The following is a 23,245-nucleotide window of genomic DNA, read 5'->3' on the forward strand; positions in this document are numbered from 1 at the left end:
TTCTGGCAGCAAGAATATTAAAAACTAGGAAAGATACAGCAGAGTGTCCTCGACAGTGAGATACCGATAAAGTATAGCATTCAAAATATACCATAAAGGTTCAAATATATGTATCAGATTGCCAATCAAAGCAGTTCATACTGAATTTATTATTATACAAAAGTATTATAATAAACAACTTTTACAATTTTTGTCCCATCACAAACAAATTCTCAGGAATCAAAAATACTATAGTTATGATATTAATGTCCATACCAAAATTGTACCCCAGCTTTAAGAGTCCGAAGTGGGCGTGGTAAAAACTTGAAACAACTATGATCTATCTCAGAGAAAACTCTCTTAGGACAGCAACTGTTATAAGCACAGGCGATTTTAGTTTAATATAAAATAATTAATTACTTCAGTTAGTATTAAGTTTTGATCATACCCTCATTGTTACTTGATGATTCATCGTAAATTTTAAATACTTCGTTAAGAGCAAGCATCTCGAGATTTTCACTTCGCCGCTGTAAGCAAATGAATTGCTCGACCTGCATATGCCGCAGTCCTTTCACATGCACAATCATGTCATACAAATTCTTGGCCCGAAAATTGCACAACTGGCAGCCCAACAGCTTTTGAGGATGGTGGTCCTCATGTTGATCCATTGGCACATCCTGCACTAGCTTTCGCATTTGACTTTGCTGAATTAAATAAAGTAAATGTTGGAATATCATGCGCAAGGTGTCGTGTCGCATCTGCTGTGAGTGCAACGATAACTTCTGAATGGAGTTGGTGTGAAAGTCGCAGCAATTGCACTTTAATTGTACCACGTTTGTAGCTAGTTGAGGTTGATGATACTGCTGCAGCTTATACTCATTCCTTGCACCGCCCTCGCGAATGTGATTGATGAAGCTCAACTTTTGCAAGTGTTTGTCTGTCTTGCTGTGCAACTGAAAGTTTGCCTTTAGATTCGTCTTGTAGTTGCATAATCGGCATATATAATTGTTGTTATGAATGACCATTATTTCGGGGGAATTATTCGACGATTGCCGTGAGCGATCCAATAATAAATGCTGGTTAAGTTCATCCATATTGTTGGTGCTAAAGCACTCACATACTTGACAACTATACATCGCGGTTGGCCACAAATCTGGCAAGCTGCTGGACGAGAGGCCTGATTGTGTTGTGTCCGTATCGCCCGATGAAGATTCGCTTGAATGTGTCGCTATACCCATGCCCATACTCAAGCCCATCCTTAATGCTTTTGGCGAGTATGTGAATTGATCAGGAGTACTGCTAACTGTCGATGGCGATGTGGGTGATATTTTGGTGCAATTTGTGGCATTTTGCTGCTGTTGCTGCTGTTGTTGAACGGCTGCATTCTGTTGAATTAGTTGAATCATCAGAGCCTGGTTATAAGCCAAATCGGCCAATGCCACCTCTGAAACAGGCAGAAAGCTATTGGCACTTCCACCAGCTCCAGCTACAGGACCCAATTGCTGTTGCTGTTGCTGTTGCTGCAGCAAGTTGAAGGCCTGAATGTGCTTGATATTATTTTGGAGCACAGCCATATTGTGGGTATGCTTCTCACTGGTCATATGAATGCGTAGATTACGCGCCACAGATGTCTCATAGCTGCATATATCGCAACGAAATGAAGGTTTTGGTTTGGCTGAAACTCCTGCCGAAGATGACGACGGCAACGCAGGCGAACCTGAAGTATTATTTACATTGCTGTTGGTGGCATTATTACTGATGCTGCCACTGGACGACGATCCAGAGCCAGCGCCAGATCCCAACGATGCCTGCTGTTGCTGAGATGTCGCCGACAGACCGACTCCTTGTGACTGGGAAGAACTGGAACTGGGCAGCAGTAATTTGGCAACCATATTCTGTGAGCTGTTTAACTCCTGCATGTTATTCAGGTGCTTATCGGACTGCATGTGAATAGACAAGTTGCCCTTGGTTGTCGTGGAATAATTGCAGATTTCGCAGCGATATGGCTTATAACCACATGAGTAGGACTCACCTCTTGCCAGTCGTGGGTGCTGTTGACCTACGAATACATCACATCCATTTGCAGTCACCCAGAATAAAACAAAATTAAGTGAAGAGAATTAGCAAATATATTATGAAAGGCACTTTGCTTATTTCAAAATCTTTAAACATATCAAACTGTCAACTTCTTAATATTAAATAATAATTATACCCGCTACCCGCTAGGGTAGAAGGGTGCTATTGCTATAATGGCAGAAGGAAGCATCTCCGCCCCGATAAAGTATATATAATCTTAATCAGCGTCAACAGCCGAGACGTTTCTATCTGTCCGTCTGTTCGTAAGAAAACCTAGATCTCAGTGACTATAAGAGATACGGCTATATTTTTTTCGACAGAACTTATAATATTTGCATGCAGATTAAGTCTGTTTCAAATTTCTGCCACGCCCATTATGACCACGCCCAAATCGAAATAAATCGAATAACTATTAATGTTTATGCTAGAGCGGCGATTTTTGGTAAATAGCATAATAACTACAGTATTTATGACTCATTAGTTGTTATTTTAGTATTTTGGTATATTCATTTGGTTTATTTTATGAATAACAAACAACAAACTTAAATTTTCTAGCAAGATATAATATATAAGGCAAAATGTAACTAAATTCAGATGACAGGAATAAACTTATAAAAGTAGATAAAAACTACAAAATAAAAATTGAAAGCTAAAATGATTCGTCTACATAGAATACATTATTCTCATTAAGTACAACACTTAAATATTCAAATAAATTTAAGATTATACGTATATATATTTAAATAAATTTGCTAAATTTTTTAAAATATAAATGTTAAGTGATTTACAATTTTTTCTTATATCTTGATTTGTAAAATATTTCAAAAACTTTTACATACTAAAAATAATGCGTTAAAACATATAATATTTAAAATATATTGAAGAATATAAAATATAAGATATTTCTATCTGCTACATACTATACATACGTTTACCGTTAACAAGTATAAAAATATACATTTAATGGCGAATTTCGTTTGACATTCTTACTTATTGATTTTTAGTCCAAATACTAATTTATAAAATGCACATTTACGAAAAAACACGTATAATGAATATTGAAAAATAAATGTATTTCATAAAATTTGATAAACAACTTTACTTTTATTTTGATAATTAAAGAAGTAAGAAAGCTGTAGTCGAGTGTGCTCGACTGTGAGATACTGGCTACCCATTTCGAATAAAAACAAAACAAACAAAACCATAAAACTGAACATACGCGAAAGGATATATTTGGTATATTGATATAGTACTACATTCAAAATACACCATAGATCGTAAAATATATTGTCAGATTGTCAGCCAACGCTACTAAGACCCGTAGTAATTAGGGGATGCAATTTTCTTGGATCGTGACTAAATTTTTAGAAATCATAGACATTATAGTTATTATTGTCAATGCCAAAATTCAAATCTCTAGTTTAAAAATTACGTTGGTTATTCTATTTTGCCGTCTCAGCTGTTGACGCTGATCAAGAACTTATATAGTACATGTTCTTGCTTGTATATACTATTTGCTTGTTCCAATACATTCATTTATATTATAAGGCCCTTCTACACAATGGGTAGCGAGAATATACATTATTTTTACTTTATAACAAATATTTTATTAAATGAGGTTAAAGCTTTATTAGTTTCTTAGGCTGGGTAGTAAAGCAAGTGTAACAATAAAAAGACTTACCTGCTAAGCAATAACCACAGGCACTTTCCCCATCCGGATGTTTTTCGCGCATATGAATCTCTAATGTCTCCTGATATTTATAATGCCAATTACATTGCGGACATTTAAGGGTCTTGCATGAGTTACGTGTTGACATCTGGACTCCACTATTTAAGCGGGCAGAATTCAAAAGCATTTCACAACTGCAATAACAAAAACAAATTGAAAATTAATGTATGGTTCAGAGTTTCAAAAATATTAATATTTCAGATAAACACATTTATCCCCTTTAAGAACTTTGCAACCCTTCAAAGTTTAATTAAACTATTAATCGAAGAATACATAGGATATCAAAAACATCTCGCTACGAACGGCATTGAACATTTCAAATTCAAAACGACTTTGGATGCACTTACGAAATGCAAATGCCGAGCTCGATTTAGTGTTGCCAAGCACTGGTCCAAGGTAAAATAAATTGCTTTATTAAAAAACTATTTAAAAAAACGGCCGTCAAATGGTAAAAAAAACAGCGATTAAAGCGCTGCTCCGAGATGAGCGAACTTTTTGACGTGCGAAGAAGCTATATATTGATAATTTTTAGCACTTCTTGTGATCAGTTGACAATAAAATGGTGATGTTGATGATGTTTTGACAAACATCACAAAACATCACTAAATAAAATATCGATGCTCGATGCATCGCTGCAGCTTTCAAGAGATTATTGAATTAGATCCATTTTAGAGAGACATTTATCCATTTTGTTTTCCAGCTATATAAGAAAATTTAAATTCGACCCTATAATGTATTCTTAATTGGCTTGAAACGGATGCTATTGTATATCCTATAACAATACAATATACAATGGATGTAGATCAATCAAACAAAATGAAATCTTTAAGCACAAAAACGTAAAAACTGGGGGAAATAATTAAATCTAGAATAAATGAGATCGCTCATCGGAGTTACAAACTTAATAACATAATTTATATTTTTCGACGTGGTGAACCTTTGCTAGTATTTTCTCATACACACTTATGTATGCATTAAAAAAAAGGTAGCATATCCATTTTAATTATCTAATATGAATTCAAGCCACGACATTATTGTCTGCACAAAAACGCAACTAATAGAAGATCTCACAATGACAACAATGTCACCCCACATACAAGTGTTGATGAAATTTTATGTATCTCCATAAATTGCGACAATTGATGCTGAAGAGACAAGAAAATGTATACGTTTTTATATATCACTTATCAAGTGAAATCAGAGCAATTGGTTTAATTTATTTTAGTTAAGCCGCTTCGCCCTTGTGTACGTAAATTCACCGTCCACGACCGACACTCCAACCGCCATCCTCCGTAACCCACAAGTCAATTCCCAACGCGCCACACTATTAAACTGCGGTAATTTACATGCAGATGATTAAGCAAGTGTCCACATACATTCATACTTATGTACTCGTACATACACATATGTACATTCATATGCGTGCATGTGCCTTTAAATGCTTGTTTAAATGTATTGATAAGTACCATCGCCCTGTCTCTATAATTACTCAAATTGGTGCATCACAATTATTGTATTGTTTGCATACATACGAGTACAATATGTATGTATGTAAATACATATGAAAGACGGGGTATCTCACAACAAAGAAAAGGTACTTCTTACATATGTACATATGTATGGATCAAAGCTTATTTCAACCACCACCAACCGACAAATTTTGAATCAGTATACTGGCCAAACTAAAAAAAATTTAAATTCACTTAATCGCAGCATTTACGTTTAATGTAAAAATGTCTATTGGAAATATGTATTATTTTTCATATCATTACAGTTATTGGTAAAAAAAAAAATGTGGTTTTCTCTTCTTTTTTTTTTGAGAAAATGCGAACGTGTTTCGTCTTAACAGAAATACGCCAGAGTGACACAGGCCAGATCAGCTTAAAGTGAGCCACAATCGGCAACCACAATCTTCTTTGTGGTCTTGCCCGACTGCGAGCCGTATGACTCGATCTTCTTGACAAGATCTAGACCCTCGCCGAATACGACGAGATTGTTGTTCAGCTAAGCGGTCTTCACGGTGCAGATAAAGAACTGCGAGCCGTTGGTGTTGGCACCAGCGTTGCCCATCGACAGGATGCCGGAACCGGTGTGCTTCAGACGGAAGTTCTAATCGGGAAACTTGTAGCCGTACATGGACTTGCTTCCAGTGCCGTTGTGGTTGGTGAAATCGCCGCCCTGGCACATGAAGTTTGGAATGACGCGATGGAAACTGGAGCCCTTATAGCCGAAACCCTTCTCGCCTGTGCACAGAGCACGGAAATTCTCGGCGGTGTTCACGATGGTGGGCACGACATCGGAGCGCAGCTCCATAATTATTCTGCCGACGAGCTCGCCATCGGCGGTCGTATCGAAGAATACTCCTGGCAAAGTACTCATTTTCGATCCGTTAGAATATTCGCGAACAAACTGAATTCAAAATTGCAACTGAAAGTAGGTACTTTAATAAAAGAAAAATATATAATATCTTGGATTCTTCCATTTTTCGTCAACCTTTGACATGTGCAGGAGCATAGCAAGTTATATTAAAGGTTGCTGAGCAGCTCGACCCAAAATATTATAGTATGCCAGGAGAAAAAGCCATTGCTATTCTAAGAGTAGCACAATGAATCGAAACTGCCGTCCCTTCCATAAGAGAACAATGTTCATATGCACATACTATGTATGTGTGTACAGTAGGTCACAGCTTATTTCAACCACCACCAACCGACAACTTTGAGTTAGTGTACTGGCTAAACTAAAAGAGGTATTAACTTTATTTAAACGCAAGATTTTAGTTTAATGTTTTAAGATACAAGATACTTTTTCACTTATCCTCTAATTTTTTGTTTACTATATAAAATTATTGAAAAACAAAAAAATGCCAAAAAAAAGTACCACAGCTTATTTTAACCAGCTGAAAATAACTAAATATAAATATGTTAAACTGTGTATTTAGAATTTCGTATGACCTCCTTCTTTGTTAATAGCTCCTTCCAGACAGTTTGGAATAGATTCCTCCAATTTTTTTGTGATATAGGGGCTAATTTTGTCCCATTCTTCCACTAAAGCCGTTTTAAGGTTAGATTTGTTGTATGTATCTATCAAAATTGTGCATTTTATGTAGTATGAAGTCTTCATTTCGAGCTAACATATTCATGGTAGTAATTTAACTTTAATGTGTATATTTGTGTGAACATTTTTTTTATATTTTAAATATAATACTAATACAATAAAAAGTAAAAAAAAAATAAAAGCAGACATAAGTAATTACTAAAAAAAAATTCACCAGGTAGATCAAACGGACAACTTAGTTCAGGAATATGATCGGTACAGAACGAGTTGGTAAATTAAATTTAAATGTCATATAATTTATAACCTTCCTTATTTTCTGTTGATTTGTTCCTATACACTTGATATTCTTCTTCTTTCTGCCTAAATTTGTTTACTTTACCCCTAAACATCTTTCCGAACTTTGGTATAAGCATTTGCATCATAAAAGTGCATCATTTAAGCGGATGCTCTTGGACTAAATAGGATATAAGGACCTCAACTTTTTAATCAGATTAGGTCACACCAAGTGCAACAATATTTGCTATTGTCGCCATAGAAATACGCAATGAATGCGATTTCATCTGTTTTTTTTTTCAATAATTGCATTTATTTAATAGCATAAATAATAAATGTTTTGTGATGTGGTCATAAATTTTTGTTTTTTACCGATTTCTTTCTAAACATTGGATCATAAATGTTGCCAAAAACGTTCTCTGTAAAATGTATGGGGCTAGCGTAATATATTATATTTATTTTTTCGCACCCTCAACATTTTGCTATTCTGGGAACAGCGTCTAAGCAAAACCTTTTTCATGTACATACATAACATATGTACGTATATCGATGACACATAACATCGCTCAAAACACTTGTTGGGTTTAAGAGGAGGAGATGATGGTCCGAAGATATCGATATTAACGCTGGAGCATGATTTACATTTACGATTTTGGTTAAAATTATTTTAGTAACTGTAGATGTATACATATGTAAATTTTGTATTGCATAGTCATAAGTCATGCTGTCACATGTCAATCGATTCCTATCTAAAATGATGCATGTCCACGAAATCCCAAGGTTAATTTGCGTATAAATGAGCATTCGCAGTGGCGTTTATTAGAGTCTGTTAAGAGTCTGCATAAGCTGCTTACAACTCTTTTCGCTCTTCTACATATCCAACTCGAGTTATAAGTACACATGCATACATATGTATGTATATGTATTTGTAAAATTAGACTAATGAGTTATTGTGCAGCATTGGCTACATTTTTGAGGGGTTCACAATTCCCATTGAAAGTTGCCAGCCAAAGTTCAACCAGCAACAATAATTACACATATTTTGCAAATCGAGAATAAATAAAAACCCTTTTGCAATGTCAGCACGTTTTAAAAGTTTGCTCACGGATCAACCCCATTCTTCTACGACCAGAAAAAGGGATAAGACAGACTTTATAAGTACAACCCCTTGCTAATGACCAGTGCAAATGAACCGCCAGCGGCACTCTCGGTATTCTCGGTTAAGTTGCTAAAATTACGCTTATGTTAAATGGTGAATATATAAATATACCCTACAGGACTGTTGTCGTCAGTTACGCATAAAATTTTCCAATCAAAAGTCTGTAGAAAATAAAAAGTGTGAAAGCCGGTATTAAAACTCACTATATTTAAAATGTTGCTATTAGTCGTTATTCAAATTGGAAAATTCAAAAATTATTTTGTTCTCAAAAAAGAATAAATCAGATGCAAATTTATCAAAATAATACAAGTGTACTCGTAGTAGTCAATTTATTTAAAATTCCCTTATATTATATGTGACATTAAAGTACTTATGCTTCTGCTAAACGGAGGATCAATTTAACTGATGAAAGTTACCCCACGTTAACTGTTCGTCCATACAATGGATTTATAAAATGTATACACTCTAAACTTTTTATGTTGGTTTCAAAATTAATTACGCAGATTAAGACTATTTTCAGTTTTGTTCGCGTTGCATTTTGCGGCCGCAATATGGTAATCGCTAAAATCGGAAAGTAATTACATTTCGATCTTATCGCGTGATTAAAAAGTGGCAAAAGTATACTTGTATCTCCGCGATATAATCTAAATCCAATTATAATGAGAGATAATGACATACTCATTGGAAATAAAAGCTAAATTACTAAAAATATACCAAAGTATTTATTTGGTGTATTTATGTATAAAGTAAATAATTTCAATCTTCAACTTATCTGATCGCAATTAAATTTTCAAGAATCATAAGGACTTTAGTTATTATGTTTTGTACCAGAATTTGAGACTAGCTTTCAAATTACGCTTGTTTTTCTATTTTTGCGGGGACGATAGTGAGCGTGGTCAAAATTTTGAAACAAAATTGATCTGCGTGAAACATAACAAATTATAACTCTATAAATATATCTCTTATAGTCTCTAAGATCTAGGTGTTCATACGGACAGGACAGATAGACAAAAGGACATGGCTATATCGAGTCGGCTGTTGACGCTGATCAATGGGGTCGGAGATGCCTCCTTCTGTTGTAATTATTTTATTAAAGCTTTGTGCAAAAACGCTTCATTTATTCGAAAAGAAAAATACACCACAAGTAATTAAAAAAACATTGTACATATATCAATTTGGTGTTATTTAATCCGTTTTACTTATATGATATCTACCACTGTAGAGGGTTCGGAACTTACCGAGCACAGTCGACTCCTTGAGGACGTCCGTTAATATGATCAGAGCAGGCACCAATTGTGAAGCTGGACGCAGTCGTCGTGCTGCCCATATTGACAGCTGATGATGCACTAGGGGAGATGGGCATGGGCATCGGAGTTGTCAATCCCCCACTAGAACTGGTATTCGGAGATCTTTGTGGTTGACATTGAGTTGAAGATTGTAGTGTACCTGGTGACTTGGTGCGAGTTTGAATATCTATTAACTCGCATGTTTTGCAGTCGACTCCTTTAAAGTCTGTATGTTCGGGGCATTTGCTGGGGAGCATAAGTAGCTGCTGCTGTTGATTTTGAAGTTGTTGTTGAAGAAAGTCCGAAAGTAGTTTGACACTCCTAGCATTTTGCTCGTTTGCCGCCAGTGCAGCCAGGGATGCATGAAAGGAACTAAGATGCGTGTGAGCTGGAGCTTCTATCGGTGGGAAGATACCGCCAGTGGAATGCACTGATTGCTGTGGTCCTTGCAGGGAAATTAGATGCTGATGCAATATGTCTGCCGCAGTTGATGCAGCTCCGATGGCTTCTGATGCATCCGCAGCTTCTGCTGTCGAATGGTTGGAATGAGCAGCATCAGCTGGGTGTGGACGTGATGTAGGGGATATTGAACTCATGAAAGATGTGGGTTCAATTGGTATCAACTTATCGCTACTTAGATTATCAGTTCGAGTTGCCAAAGGCGAATCATCACTTTTCTGCTGCAGCACTTCCAAGTCAATTAGCAACGATGCTGAAGCCAAAGCTGGTGCAGAGATAGACGCAGATGAGACACACATTAGGTTTGATGATGATGATGACTGTGATGAAGGTGCCGTTGTAGATGTCAATGTCGATGTTGTTGTCGTTGTTCTGATTGTATTTGTATTGTAGCTTGTTGATTTTGAAGGGGTGTTATTAGTCTTTATTGTTGCTGGATTTGAGGAACTAAGTTTCACAGTACTATTGACTGCTACTTTAGATATTGCAATCGTCTTATCTGCATTTTCTTTCTTTTCGTCGTCCTTCTCAATATCGTTTTCGCCATCATCGCTAATATTATCATCGTCGTCATTTCGATGATCATCGTTGCCATCACTGTCGGGGGGACAACGTTTAGGAGCTATAACTGCTGAAGTCTCCACCAAATTGCAGCCATTTCCAGAATCACCGACATCGGCGTTGACTGGATCAAGTGGCTGAAGGAATGATATCTGTGGCTTTTCATCCATATTTCGCTGGATGATGGCACTAGAATATTCGCGTTTTAGCAGCTGCTGCTCAAGCTCCACCAGATTAAGCGCGTGCTCTGCTTTCGCATGCAAACTAAATGAATTAACGTTTCCAAATGACAATTTACAGATAAAGCACATCAATATGGGCTTGTGCGAATGCGTTTGAAATACATTAGCTCCGTCCTCGCAATGTGCGTTGACATCTTGAGCGGAGACCACACGAAACGAGTGAATTTTTGGACTTAGTTGATGATAGTCCTTTACAACTCCGTTTTCCTCAACGATTTGATCCTGTAAGAGTCGGACTTTATTTGCCAATGCCAATGATGTTCCTTGGGCGCGTTTTCCACCTCCAGTTCTAGTTTCAGTTTTAGTTGTATACGTCGACGTCAGTCCAACTAAATGCGCATCGAAAGTAGACGACAGTGAGCTGGTAAGCGTTGTAGATGTTAAACTTGTGCAGGAAGGGACATTCGCATTCCCTGCATCGATAATAAACGCACTGCCATCAAGATTGTATACTATTTTGCCATTGAAAGTTTTAACATCAGAACTGGACATTGGAGAGCCGTCATTAGTATTGGAAAACTGCGAATAAAAAAACATTCGTTGTTCAATTTCTAATTGAGGTATAGCACTACATTAGGTTAGACAACTTAATTAGAGATAACCTCGTCGCCAAGATTCTGAGCATTCCTATTCTGAGCAGAAAGTTGGATGCTGATTTATACAGCTATCGCCTTAACAAATATCAGTCATTATAACTTTATATACTTTTATAAATCTTAAGATCACACATCTTTCTGTGGTTTTACACCTACGTAGGGCACTAATATTGTCCCGACAGTTCCCGATGATTAAGAAAACACATGTCCTGTCCAAACACTGTCTCTAATCTGAGTTTAAAATAAATTATCATGTACATAAGCAAATTTCACATTCGGAGTTTATGGAGAGAAGAGGACATGTTCCCTCAGTTAACTAGTCAGAATAAGTACAAATTAAAATTCAATTTATTTTATTGTCGTTTTATATAACAAGTAAGAAAGCTTCTGTCGAGTGTGCCCGCTTCCCATTTTGAATGAAAGTAATATATTGTATTATTCTAAAAATATATTGATATATTAATATATTGATATGGTACTACATTCAAGATATACTATAGAGTGCAAAATATACCAGATTGTCAGCTAAACCAACTAAGATGCCTAGTAACTGATCGCAATCAAATTTTCAGAAATCTCAAAGACTATAGTTATTGTATATGGGTAATTTCATGACGGAATTTGACCCGTGCGAGACTCTTTACATTGAAAATAACATAAACTGAAACAATTTTAAAAATAAAAAAAAGATTCTTTATATAGCTCTAGATATGTACTTTAAATAGAGCTAAGAGTGGTTTTGAACTTTTCTTTCTGTTTTGTTTTCTGTTCTGATAAGTACAAAAATTAATAAATTCGTACGCAAAGCCAAAAAAATGAACGAATTTATATATTTTATCGTAAAGCAGAACAAGTTTCTAAAATCAATCTTACCTCTAAATATAGTGCTTACCTAAGCTTTAATAAAATAACATTCACTTATTTTTAAAATTGTTTCAGTTTATTTCAAATTTCGCCATGGAATTACCCATATGCAAAATTTGTCCCTAGCTTTAAAATTACAATTATTATTCGAGTTTTGTCAATTTGTGGGCGCTGAAATGGGCGTAGAAAAAAATTGAAATAAACTTGATCTGCGTGCAAATATAATAAATGCTGTCGAAAAATAGCTCTAAAAATATAGCTCTATCTCTTATAGTCTCTAAGATCACGGTGTTCACACGGACAAACAGACATGGTTTGATCGTCTCGGCTGTTGACGCTGATCAAAAATATATACACTTTAAAGGGTCGGAGATGACTCGTTATGCTTGTTACAAACATATTCTGCCGGCACAAAGTTACGAGTATAATACCCTTCTACCCTATGGGTACAACAATAACAAACTGAAGGGAGAGAGCTTCAACAATGCAAAATAGATATGTAATTACTTCAAAATTATCTGAAGTATGACTTTTAAAGCACTGTAGCTATTTAATGACAACTCTTCGCTATAATGGCACTATAATGCGGTTTTTGCACACACACACACACACACACACACACACACACACACACAACCCAGTGTAACTGCATTTTGCATTAAAAGAAAAGACTAATTATTTGGCTATCATTGCAATTCCCTTTGACTCGTTTGTACACTCTTATAAGTATATTTTAAAGTACAGCAAACGAAATAAAATTAAATTTACCTAATGAATAGTTTTAGCAAGTATTGCATGAATTAAACATAATTGTTAAAGCAACGAATGACAATTATGGAGCAAATTCTTTGTCGTGGTCAACACATCAATATGGTACCATATGTACATATGTATGTGTGTATAGTTAAAAACTTTTGCGATCATGAATTTTTTATTATGCTTATATCGAATGAATTGGTAGGGGAGTTAGTCATTAGAATGTCAACAGGCGAGACGACTTTCTGCCTATGTATATGAAATTGATATGCAGATACTATAATAGAAATAACTATCATTACTTCGATCGAGGGCATTATTATTTTATTTATTATTATTATTATTTTCTCCTTTGCTCACTTGCGTCGCTGTATGACATATTTTTAACCTATTAGTATATCGATATAGCAATAGTTTTTGGTATTTCTTAGCATTTTTTCGTGGTATAATTTAAGAATCTCACAGTCCAGCACACTCATTTGAAGGTTTCATACATGCTTTTTCTTTATTATTGGTTATTGGTTATTTGGAATATGGAATTTGAGTATTTATAAAGAATTATTCTAAATATGATAGTGTTGTCTTCGTGGGCACTTCAAGTATACAGCAGTACCAGACTTTTTAAAACTATCCTAACAATGCATCTTGGTCAATGTTTAGAGGAAAAGTTACGCGCGCATTGACGTCAAAAAGAATATTATAAGAATCACTGGAGTAATCAAAAGACTTTGTAAACGTATTCACATGCCTTTCGCCTTTAAGACCTGATGAGTGCGTGGAGTCGTGTTTTTTTTTTTTTGCATACCAACCAAGTTGCTTACACAAAGGCAAATATACACATACACATTATGAAAAGAGCCAGGCTCAGATACGGAAACTGCACGACCACGTCTGGGCAAGAAACGAAGGTATTGCCACACTTAAAGCTACAGTCAAAGCCAAAGGCAAAGCCGCATGCCACACTTGGATGGTGGTGGTTGATATATCAGAGAGAATTTGTGTGTGGGTGTACTGCATAGCATAAGCTGAAGACGAACTGAATATAAACCAGTTAAGCAATATGAAAACAGATAACGACTGCTCCACACACAGAAGAAATAAAGACGTAGCAACAACAACAATCAACATCTGCAACCTCAACATACACTGTGCCAAAATAAAGTCAATTCAATCAATTTATATATTTCGCGATTTCCCTCCGGAAATATTGGGTAAAATGTAGGATCTCTCAACAAACCCCTATTTACATATTTTCCAATTATCAGCTGTAATTTTTATTTTTATTTGCCGCGTAATTAATACATAAAAAAAAAAGAACATAATATGTATATATTCAAATACAAATTAAAGACATCCTTTTGAGTATGCAGCAATTATTCTCAGACGTAATTAAACCTATATCCACAACTAACTAATTCAAAATTAATGAAATAATATCTCAACTTACAATCCAAATTACAAAGGTCTTCAGACATGCTAATATCTATGTGAAATTTGGATCAGTGTACATAAAAACATTTTAGAGTCATCCACCCCTGATACTCCGTCCAATGTTTTTTCGGACGGAGAAGAGGAGAGCAATTGATGCAAACACCAGAACCTTGACTGGCCTTTGTTTTGAATACAACCAGAACCAGAATAAGGCACTGAACTTTCTCAATCGGGAGTTCGATGATTGTGCTCTTGCTAGTCTGTAATTCCTTACTTGGCACTTTATTCCTATTATCCCTCACCTTCGCTACATCTTATATTTGAATTAACAATTATCTTCACCAAATTCTAGGGCTGATATCATCGACATTAGGATATCAATGTAATTATTTATTTTATTAATTAGAATGAAAAACTTTTTTTATCGCTTTCAAATTCTATTAGTAGGCAGCTAGGCGCAATAGTGTATTCAATAGTGTAGTTAATATTCTTAATACCCAAATTCATTATAATTTAACTATAAATATGATTATGATCTAAAACAAATAAATAATAACGAATAGAAGAAAACATATGTACATATGTATATGCGAATGCAAACTATTAACTATTAACTTAATTAGTAGCTTTCACGCGTTAAATTATTGTTTATAAAAATTAAACCCAAAAGTTCAAATTTTAAGTTTATTTTCGTGGTACATATGTTCGTATATGTAACCACTTGTAATATTGGGTGTGACTTTATCAAGCTTCGCCACCGACACGACTTCAATGAGTATAAAAATACAAGTAAGAAGGCAATTAGCCGATCGAAATGCACGTCATCGTTAACAGTGTCAGAGAGCATGCAGTGCTCTCTCTCTCTCCGGCAGAAGCAGTGCTCCTGGCAGACGCTGTCACAGCATTACATTAACATTAGCAGTTTGCTGCTCCCGACAATTATATAACTATAACAAATCAGAAAGCTACAGTCGAGTGTGCCCTATCTGAGATACCCGCTACCCAAACCTACGACAATTTTTATCTGATCGCATCAAATTTTCGGAGATCATAAAGACTATAGTTATTATTGTACATATGTATATTCCAAAATTCCGCTTGTTATTCGAGTTTTGTCAGACAGACGGACGTGGCTAGAACGTCTAGGCTCTTGACGCTGATCAAGAATATATATACATTATAGGGTCGGAGATACCTCCTTATGCCTGTTACATACATTTCCTGCCGGTACAAATTTAAAATAACGTTCTACCGCATGGTATGGTATACCAAGTTTTGGGTTTAAGAGTGGGGTTTTCTGATTACATATAAATACAGGATCGTAGCATATTAAAGTTTATTAATCGGAAATAAATACGAGTCGACACAAATAATAAACAATAGGGTGAATTGCTGAATAATATTTAATTTATGAATAATTTATGTATGTTATGCATGTAAGTAAAATCTATTTGGCTCCTGTAGAAATGAATGCAAGTCCAGTTCAAAAGCGTAGTGCAGAACCCATTATAAGATGAGCCACGAGTTTTTTATTGTCCCTGAGATCTGATGCGAGGGGAATTCATCAAACTGTCATTGTGGTCGGCCGGATAGTAAAAAGGATTGGGTGATTTCTGTTCATAGGGTACACACTAGCACGGAGATACGCAGAGGAAGCAAGCAATGACCATGAATGACAAAAGAGCAAGGGGTTTGGGTAACACACCCTTTACACACATAACTGATACCTTTTATTTAGCCATACTTACCTATACATACACACCGCACAGACTTAGGTGCCTCCATACCTCTTCAATTTTTGTACATACATACATACATGCATACATACATACGAGTATGTGTGGGTATTGTCTGTTTGTGTGTAGGTACACTCACAATACAAATTGTGTGTATTGTGTGTGTGCTCGCGGTACGTTGCATTTTTACTCAGAAATCGCTTTTGTTCTGAGATTTCAAAATAAAAAGTTGCGAATATAAAACAAAAGTGTCACTTGCCGAGTTTTCAGACTGAGCTTGCATTGTTCCCTTGTTGCCAGATTTTTGTTTTTGTTTTGTATTTCTTGTTTATTTACGCAGACATACTTACTGCGTATACCTACTAACACACCAAACCCATCACGTGTGCATACATATGTACATATGTTATGGCTGTGATAATTTGATTTTTTTTCAGACACAAAGCAACTCACAATCATTCAATTCGGTGAGATCAATGGGGTCGATACGATTGCGACAAAAAGGAAGCCACATCCCAGGAACAAGCTCTGAGAATTGACTCCAGGCTGCGATTTCAACTGCGCCTCCACGGTGATGAAATGTGCTCAAAATTCAATTTAATTCAGAATCGACAGAATACGCAGAAAAAAATTCGAAAAAGGAAAAATAAATATAATTTATTTTAGGCTCAGCTTGTTGCCGCCTTCATTAAAATTGCCGAGAATGTAGTTTTTAAGCGTATGAATATGATAATTTTTTAGATCAGTCTTACTGCCGAAGCTTAACCGTTCAAAATATTGCCTCCTACCCCATACATATGTATGTATAAACGAACTGTACTTATAAAAACGTATTGTTAACCAGCTTGGACTGCAACTTCGCCCGCGTCACATTTGAATTTTCATATATGTAATATTTTCTTTATTAAAGCTACAGTGTGCTCGACTGTGAGATACCCGCTTCCCATTTCGAAAAAAAAAGCAATTGCGGTATTATTCTCAAAATATACCAACAATATACTGCAAAAATACTAAACATTATGATACCACAGTGCAAAATATACCAGACTGTCAGTTAAAGCAACTAAGACCCCCGTAAGTGCCCATACAAATGTATTTCTTTAATAACTTTGACAACCAAATTATCAGCAACCAAATTTTCAGGAGTCACAAAGACTAAATTCGCGACTCTAGTTTTAAAATTACCACTTTATAGAGTCGGAGATACATTTCTTCCCGGCACAAAGTTGTAATACCCTTCTACCCTATGGGTAGTGGGTGTAATTATGACAAGTTTTTGTCTATGATAACCTTAAGTGTTGTAAAATATTTGGCATCAACTAATAAATACTTTAATTGAAAACCCAGGACTTTTCAATTTAATATAAAATGGGAATTTTAAAACACCCAAGCCAATGATAGCTTGTACCGTTTGCACTCATTGAACGATCGAATTTTCTAATCTATGTACTACGGAGGCCAAGAGTAAAGTTCAATTTAATCTTCGCGGACCTATTATTTCGAGCTAGTCTTTTTTTCTTGAGTTGGCAGGACTGTTAACGACTATGAGCTAAAATTTCATATCAATGTCATTATTAGTAATATTTGTATTTACGCTTGGAGTTTTACAATGCTTGATTTAATTGCTATCACTGAAATTTTTTTGGAAACGTTGAGGATGTTACGAAAGGAATTTTGGGATTCTACCATGTAGCAGAAAAATGTTTATAAGTTGTACAAAGACTTCAAAGAGACTCGGGAACATGTTGATGACCTCGAGTCGATTGAGGAAATAAAAGCTGAATAGAAGAAGACTATGCCGTAAAGGAATTATTTGGCATGTTTCGACGATTTGAAAAAACTTTGACATAAGTGTATTTTATCGGAAATGAAATTGATTTAGAAGTATAAAGATTTTTAATTTTACAAACAAATTCTTACTTTTTGGGCTGTGGTGAGTTGCATAGTTCGTTCAACCCGTCAGTTCGAAGAAATAACTATATATATATATATATATATATATATATACCGCTACCCATTGGGTAGAAGGGTATTATAACTTTGTGCCGGCAGGAAATGTATATGACAGGCATAATGAGGCATCTCCGACCCTATATCCGTCTGTCCGTCCGTATGAACACCTAGATCTCAGAGACTATAAGACATAGCGTTTTCGACAGCGTTTGGTATGTTTGCACGCAGATCAAGTTTGTTTAAAATTTTTGACACGCCCACTTCCGCCCCCGCAAATCAAAGAAGTTACGAATTTTGGTATACACAATAATAAGTATAGTAGTAAAGTGAATATTTGGTTGCGATCAGATAAAAATTGTCGAAGTTATTAAAGAAATACTTTTGTATGGGCAAAATCGCCTACTTACTAGGGGTCTTAGTTGCTTTGGCTGACAATCTGGTATATATACTTTATCGATATACCAAATATACCACTTAGTATAATTTTAGTATTTTTGGTATATTTTCAAAATAATACCGCAATATTTTGCTTTCATTCAAAATGGGTAGCGGGTATCTCGCAGTCGAGCACACTCGACTGTAGCTTTCTTACTTGTTGTACATAAGTATATGGAATGAAGATCATATAATATATGTATAACACGCGATTATTTTATAAACTAATTCTAGACTAAGACGGAAAATAGCGAAGAATCTTTCGAATCTGTGCCCCTTTTCAATAGGATATTATATTTGAATCCATTTATTAAATAAGCTAGATGGGCACAAAAGAGCTTGTCGAAATAAGGACAGGACGAGTAAAAATAGGGAAGGGTGAAAAATATAATAATAAACCAAAGGAGTCAAAAACAAAGACATCACAAAAAGAACTCAAAGTTATCCATAAATAGCTACATACATATGTATAGTGGTATGTATGTATGTACATTAATATGTGTGCATGTGCATTGTATTGCCTCCTGTTCTGAGAAAAGGTTGCTATACTCTGACGTCCATATACATACATATACACATGAATGTTTGTATGTGCATATGCAGTATAAGCAGGGTAGCAAGACAATATGTTAAGCCAGGGTCCACGGCTCAGCAGAAGTATCACAGTCACAGTAGTTCATTACGTTAACAACGAGAAAATATGGCAACAATGACAACAATAGCCTGACCAGCAAATGTCATGTTTTGCTTTAACTCACAGACTGTACGGGGAGTAGATATACACCTATTCAAAGAAATATACATATGTAAATATATATGCACGTACATATGGTACATATAATATAAATAAATGTGTATTTTCGCACATGTGCTTACAGGCATTTATTTGCAATAGTAGCTGTTGCAGTCCTGCAAATTTAAATATTCCACACTTTTTTTGATGAGCAAGCTATTAAACCATGTGTCAGAAGTTTAATTTGAAATTTGAAACAAACTTGATCTGCGTGCAAACATAACAAGTGCTATCGAAAAAAAATCTTAGTCTCTGAGATCTAGATGTTCATACAAACAGACATGCCGCTGATCAAGAATATATAGGGTCGGAGATGTCTCCTTATGCGTGTTACATACTTACATTTCCTGCCGGCACAAAGTTCTAACACACTTCTACCCAATGAGTAGCGGGTATAATTATCGCTTTCATTTATATACCGAAAAAGTTCTACAATATACCGAAATCTATTTGTAATATCGATATAATTCTACATTCCACCACAGAATATAGCATGAAAGTCCTCCTTTTCCAAAATTTTTCGGATTGTTTTATCATGTAAATCCTTCTTATAGTTCTCCTTTATGTCGTGACCAATTTTTGCGGCAGTTCACCCAGGATTACGCCTCACCGACTTCAAAACCTCCCGCTCTTCTCGATCGGTCAACTTTGGAGGCCAGAATGTGGCTTTGATTGAACTGTGCCGGTTTGATTCAAATTTTTTTTGGACTTTTTTAATCATTGAATGCGTTTTAAAAACAAGTTCGACAATTTCCCGTAGAGATTTCCCTTTTTGGCCCAGTTTGACGAGCGGTTTCCTCCCTCGGGAGCAATTTTGGAGGAGTGGATCGAAATAGCACCAGAATTCACCGAAAAATTGGTTTAAGCAATGCTAAAACGCTTGATTGGCACAATAAACCTTCCTATTTATCCTACCTCGTACTAATTTGTGTAATATTTTATGAATAAATGGCTTTCTTTTAAACTAATTTATGTTTGTTTTTTACGCAGACTTTTTCTGGTCCGAAAACTGTTGTACTTTTTATACCCGCTACCCTTAGGGTAGAAGGGTATTATAACTTTGTGCCGTCAGGAAATGTATGTAACAGGTAGAACGAGGCATCTCCGACCCTATAAAGTATATATGTTCTTGATCAGCGTCAACAGCCGAGACGATATAGCCATGTCCGTCTGTCCGTCTGTGTGTCTGTCCGTATGAACACCTAGATCTCAGAGACTATAAGAGATAGAGATATAATTTTTTTCCGACAGCATTTGTTATGTTTGCACGCAGATCAAGTTTGCTTAAAATTTTTACCACGCCCACTTCCGCCCCCGCAAATAAAAAAAATCGAATAACAAGTGCAATTTTAAAGCTAGAGTTGCGAATTTTGGTATATACTATAATTACTATAGTAGTTATGATTCCTGATTTGGTTGCGATCCGATAAAAATTATGGAAGTTATTAAAGAAATACTTTTGTATGGGCAAAAACGCCTACTTACTAGGGCTCTTAGTTGCTTTGGCCGACAATCTGGTACATTGTGCCGTCTATGGTATATTTTAAATGGTGTGCTGTATCGATATACCAAACATACCATTTGGTATATTTTTTAGTATTTTTAGTATTTTCGGTATATTTTGAAAATGATACCGCAATATTTTGCCCTTATTAAAAATGGGTAGCGGGTATCTCACAGTCGAGCACACTCGACTGTAACTTTCTTACTTGTTGTTTTTTGATTTTAATTAAAAAAGTTGCTGATGCAAATAAATGAAAACAGGTTATATTTTTGCATAAGAGATATGTCGTTAATTTAAAAAAAAAAATAAGTCAATATCTTCAATACATCTATTTTTATTTAACATCAAAGTTGTATTAAAATAATGATACCTTTATTTAAATGAAGTTGAACTGAGTGAAACTTACCGATAAAGTTAGGTGAGTCATTCACCCCCCATAGCAAAAGTTTTATGGTCTGTAAGAAATGAATTTTTCGTTGGTTATTTATTTACATTTATTATTATTATTATTATTATTTTTACTTGAGGAAACATTACAATTTATATTTAATATTGGTAAATGCAAAACTCAAACTCAATATTAATCTCAACAACTTTTTTAATGACCTTTGATTTAATAAATAATTTTAGTTTTGTGCTGAAATCAAATTAATATTTCTCCAGTTGCAAATTTAATTTTTCTTATTTTGTTAATATGCAATATTTGATTAGTGATTTTTCATAAAATTGATAATTTGTTTCGACGACAATCTGGTAAATTTCCTACTGCATGTGGTATAAATTTATTGGTATGTTCCTATACCAAATATACCTTTTGCTAAGTCCTAATATATGTATGTGTTTTTATACCCGCAACCCCATAACTTTGTGCCGACAGGAAATGTATGTAACAGGTAGAAGGACTCCGACTCTATAAAGTATATTCTTGATCAGTATCAACAGCCGAGACATGTCTGTCTGTCCGTATGAAACACTGGATCTCAGAGACTATAAGAGATAGAGCTATAATTGTTTTTCGACAGCATTTGTTATGTTTGCACGCATACCAAGTTTGTTTCAAATTTTTACCACGCCCACTTCGGCCCCGCAATAATAACAATTTCCTGAAAATTTGGTTGCGATCAGATAAAAATTGTGGAAGATATTAAAAAAATACTTTTGTATGGACAAAAACGCCTACTTACTAGGGGTCTGAGTTGCTTTGACTGACAATCTGGTATATTGTGCCGTCTATGGTATATTTTGAATGTGGTACTCTATCAATATACCAAATATATTATTTAATTTAGCACTGCACAGTAAAACAGTGCTAGTTGTACTTTTATTGAAGAGATCTCACATACAACAAGACTCGACTATAATCTTTTTACTTGAAGTTTTATATTGGAGTGCAAATAAAATGTTAGAGTCATTTTTGTCTGCTATATTGAATTCCTATTTGCTCAAAGAAAACTTTTTTAACATCTTGGTTTCGGGTAAACATAGAGTAACCACCTAATATTTATGTATGCTATCTTAAGATATTTGGAATTCATTATTATTCTCTTATCGTTAAAAAAGATATGCTATCTTATACAACTTCAGTTGTGATCCTCTTTTTATAAATCTCATAATGAGTTGAAATGATTGGCGAAATAGAATCACATCTATCAATAATAACATGAGTGCGGAGCGGAATACGTAAACTGTGAATATATGAAAGGTGCTTATGTTATGTTGCCAGGTCTCATTTAAGAAGGTCTCACAAAGCAAGTCTGACTTTGTTTCAAAACTGGTTCTAACTCACAGCATTTTGTTAGAGAACACAATACGGGAAAAGAAAATTTGTACTCTGCTATATGATTACTCTCGAATCACGAAACTAATTTTGGACACAGGAACAGTCCTAATTTCAGACAAAAGACTCAGTTAAGCTATACCAAGGCCTAGCACCGCCAAAATATTGTATGAGGAACAAAACCACAAGAACATAAGTTCAACCAGCTATTTTCCAATTATGTTATTATAACTGGTGCTTAAGACATATACACTTTAAAATGTGCTCAATAGAATTTCTATTGACATTGCATTTTAATCATCGACTTTCTATATAATATTTTTATTAATTTTGTTAATTTTTTTTGTTTCAAATTCAAATGTACAGAAAATCGGACTAACAATAAATAAAAAAAATGGTTAGAAAAAAACTAGACTTTTTAATTGATATTACACTTTCAATTATTATCGCGGATCTTTATTGTTAAATTACTCTACAGTTTTATTTAGTATCCTCCAAAAATGCAATGGAATTGAATTTTTGATTCCGATTGTGTTCAGAATTTGAATTAATTGAATCCGTTAATAGCTAAACAAATAGGTA

General features: G+C 35.0%; 1 protein-coding gene and 1 pseudogene across 8 annotated transcripts in view; both read right to left on the bottom strand.

Annotated features, from left to right (window-relative positions):
- LOC132794861 (zinc finger protein 2) overlaps positions 1-23,245 on the bottom strand; it is a 55,714-nt gene that overhangs the window by 16,133 nt on the left and 16,336 nt on the right. For all 8 annotated transcript variants that reach the window (XR_009633345.1, XR_009633343.1, XR_009633344.1 and 5 more), the window contains exons 3-6: positions 21,293-21,341; positions 9,509-11,337; positions 3,737-3,918; positions 428-2,038 (exon numbers count right to left, since the gene is read on the bottom strand). Coding sequence is in view for 5 of the 8 variants with exons in the window: in XM_060805126.1 (XP_060661109.1) it covers positions 428-2,038; positions 3,737-3,918; positions 9,509-11,337; positions 21,293-21,313 (3,643 nt within the window). In the remaining 3 variants the exon portion in view is untranslated. The remainder of the gene's footprint in view (positions 1-427; positions 2,039-3,736; positions 3,919-9,508; positions 11,338-21,292; positions 21,342-23,245) is intronic.
- On the bottom strand, positions 5,592-6,209 carry LOC132794891 (peptidyl-prolyl cis-trans isomerase-like; annotated as a pseudogene).

The sequence above is a fragment of the Drosophila nasuta genome, chromosome 4 (assembly GCF_023558535.2).
Source record: "Drosophila nasuta strain 15112-1781.00 chromosome 4, ASM2355853v1, whole genome shotgun sequence".
Taxonomy (NCBI): Eukaryota; Metazoa; Arthropoda; class Insecta; order Diptera; family Drosophilidae; genus Drosophila; species Drosophila nasuta.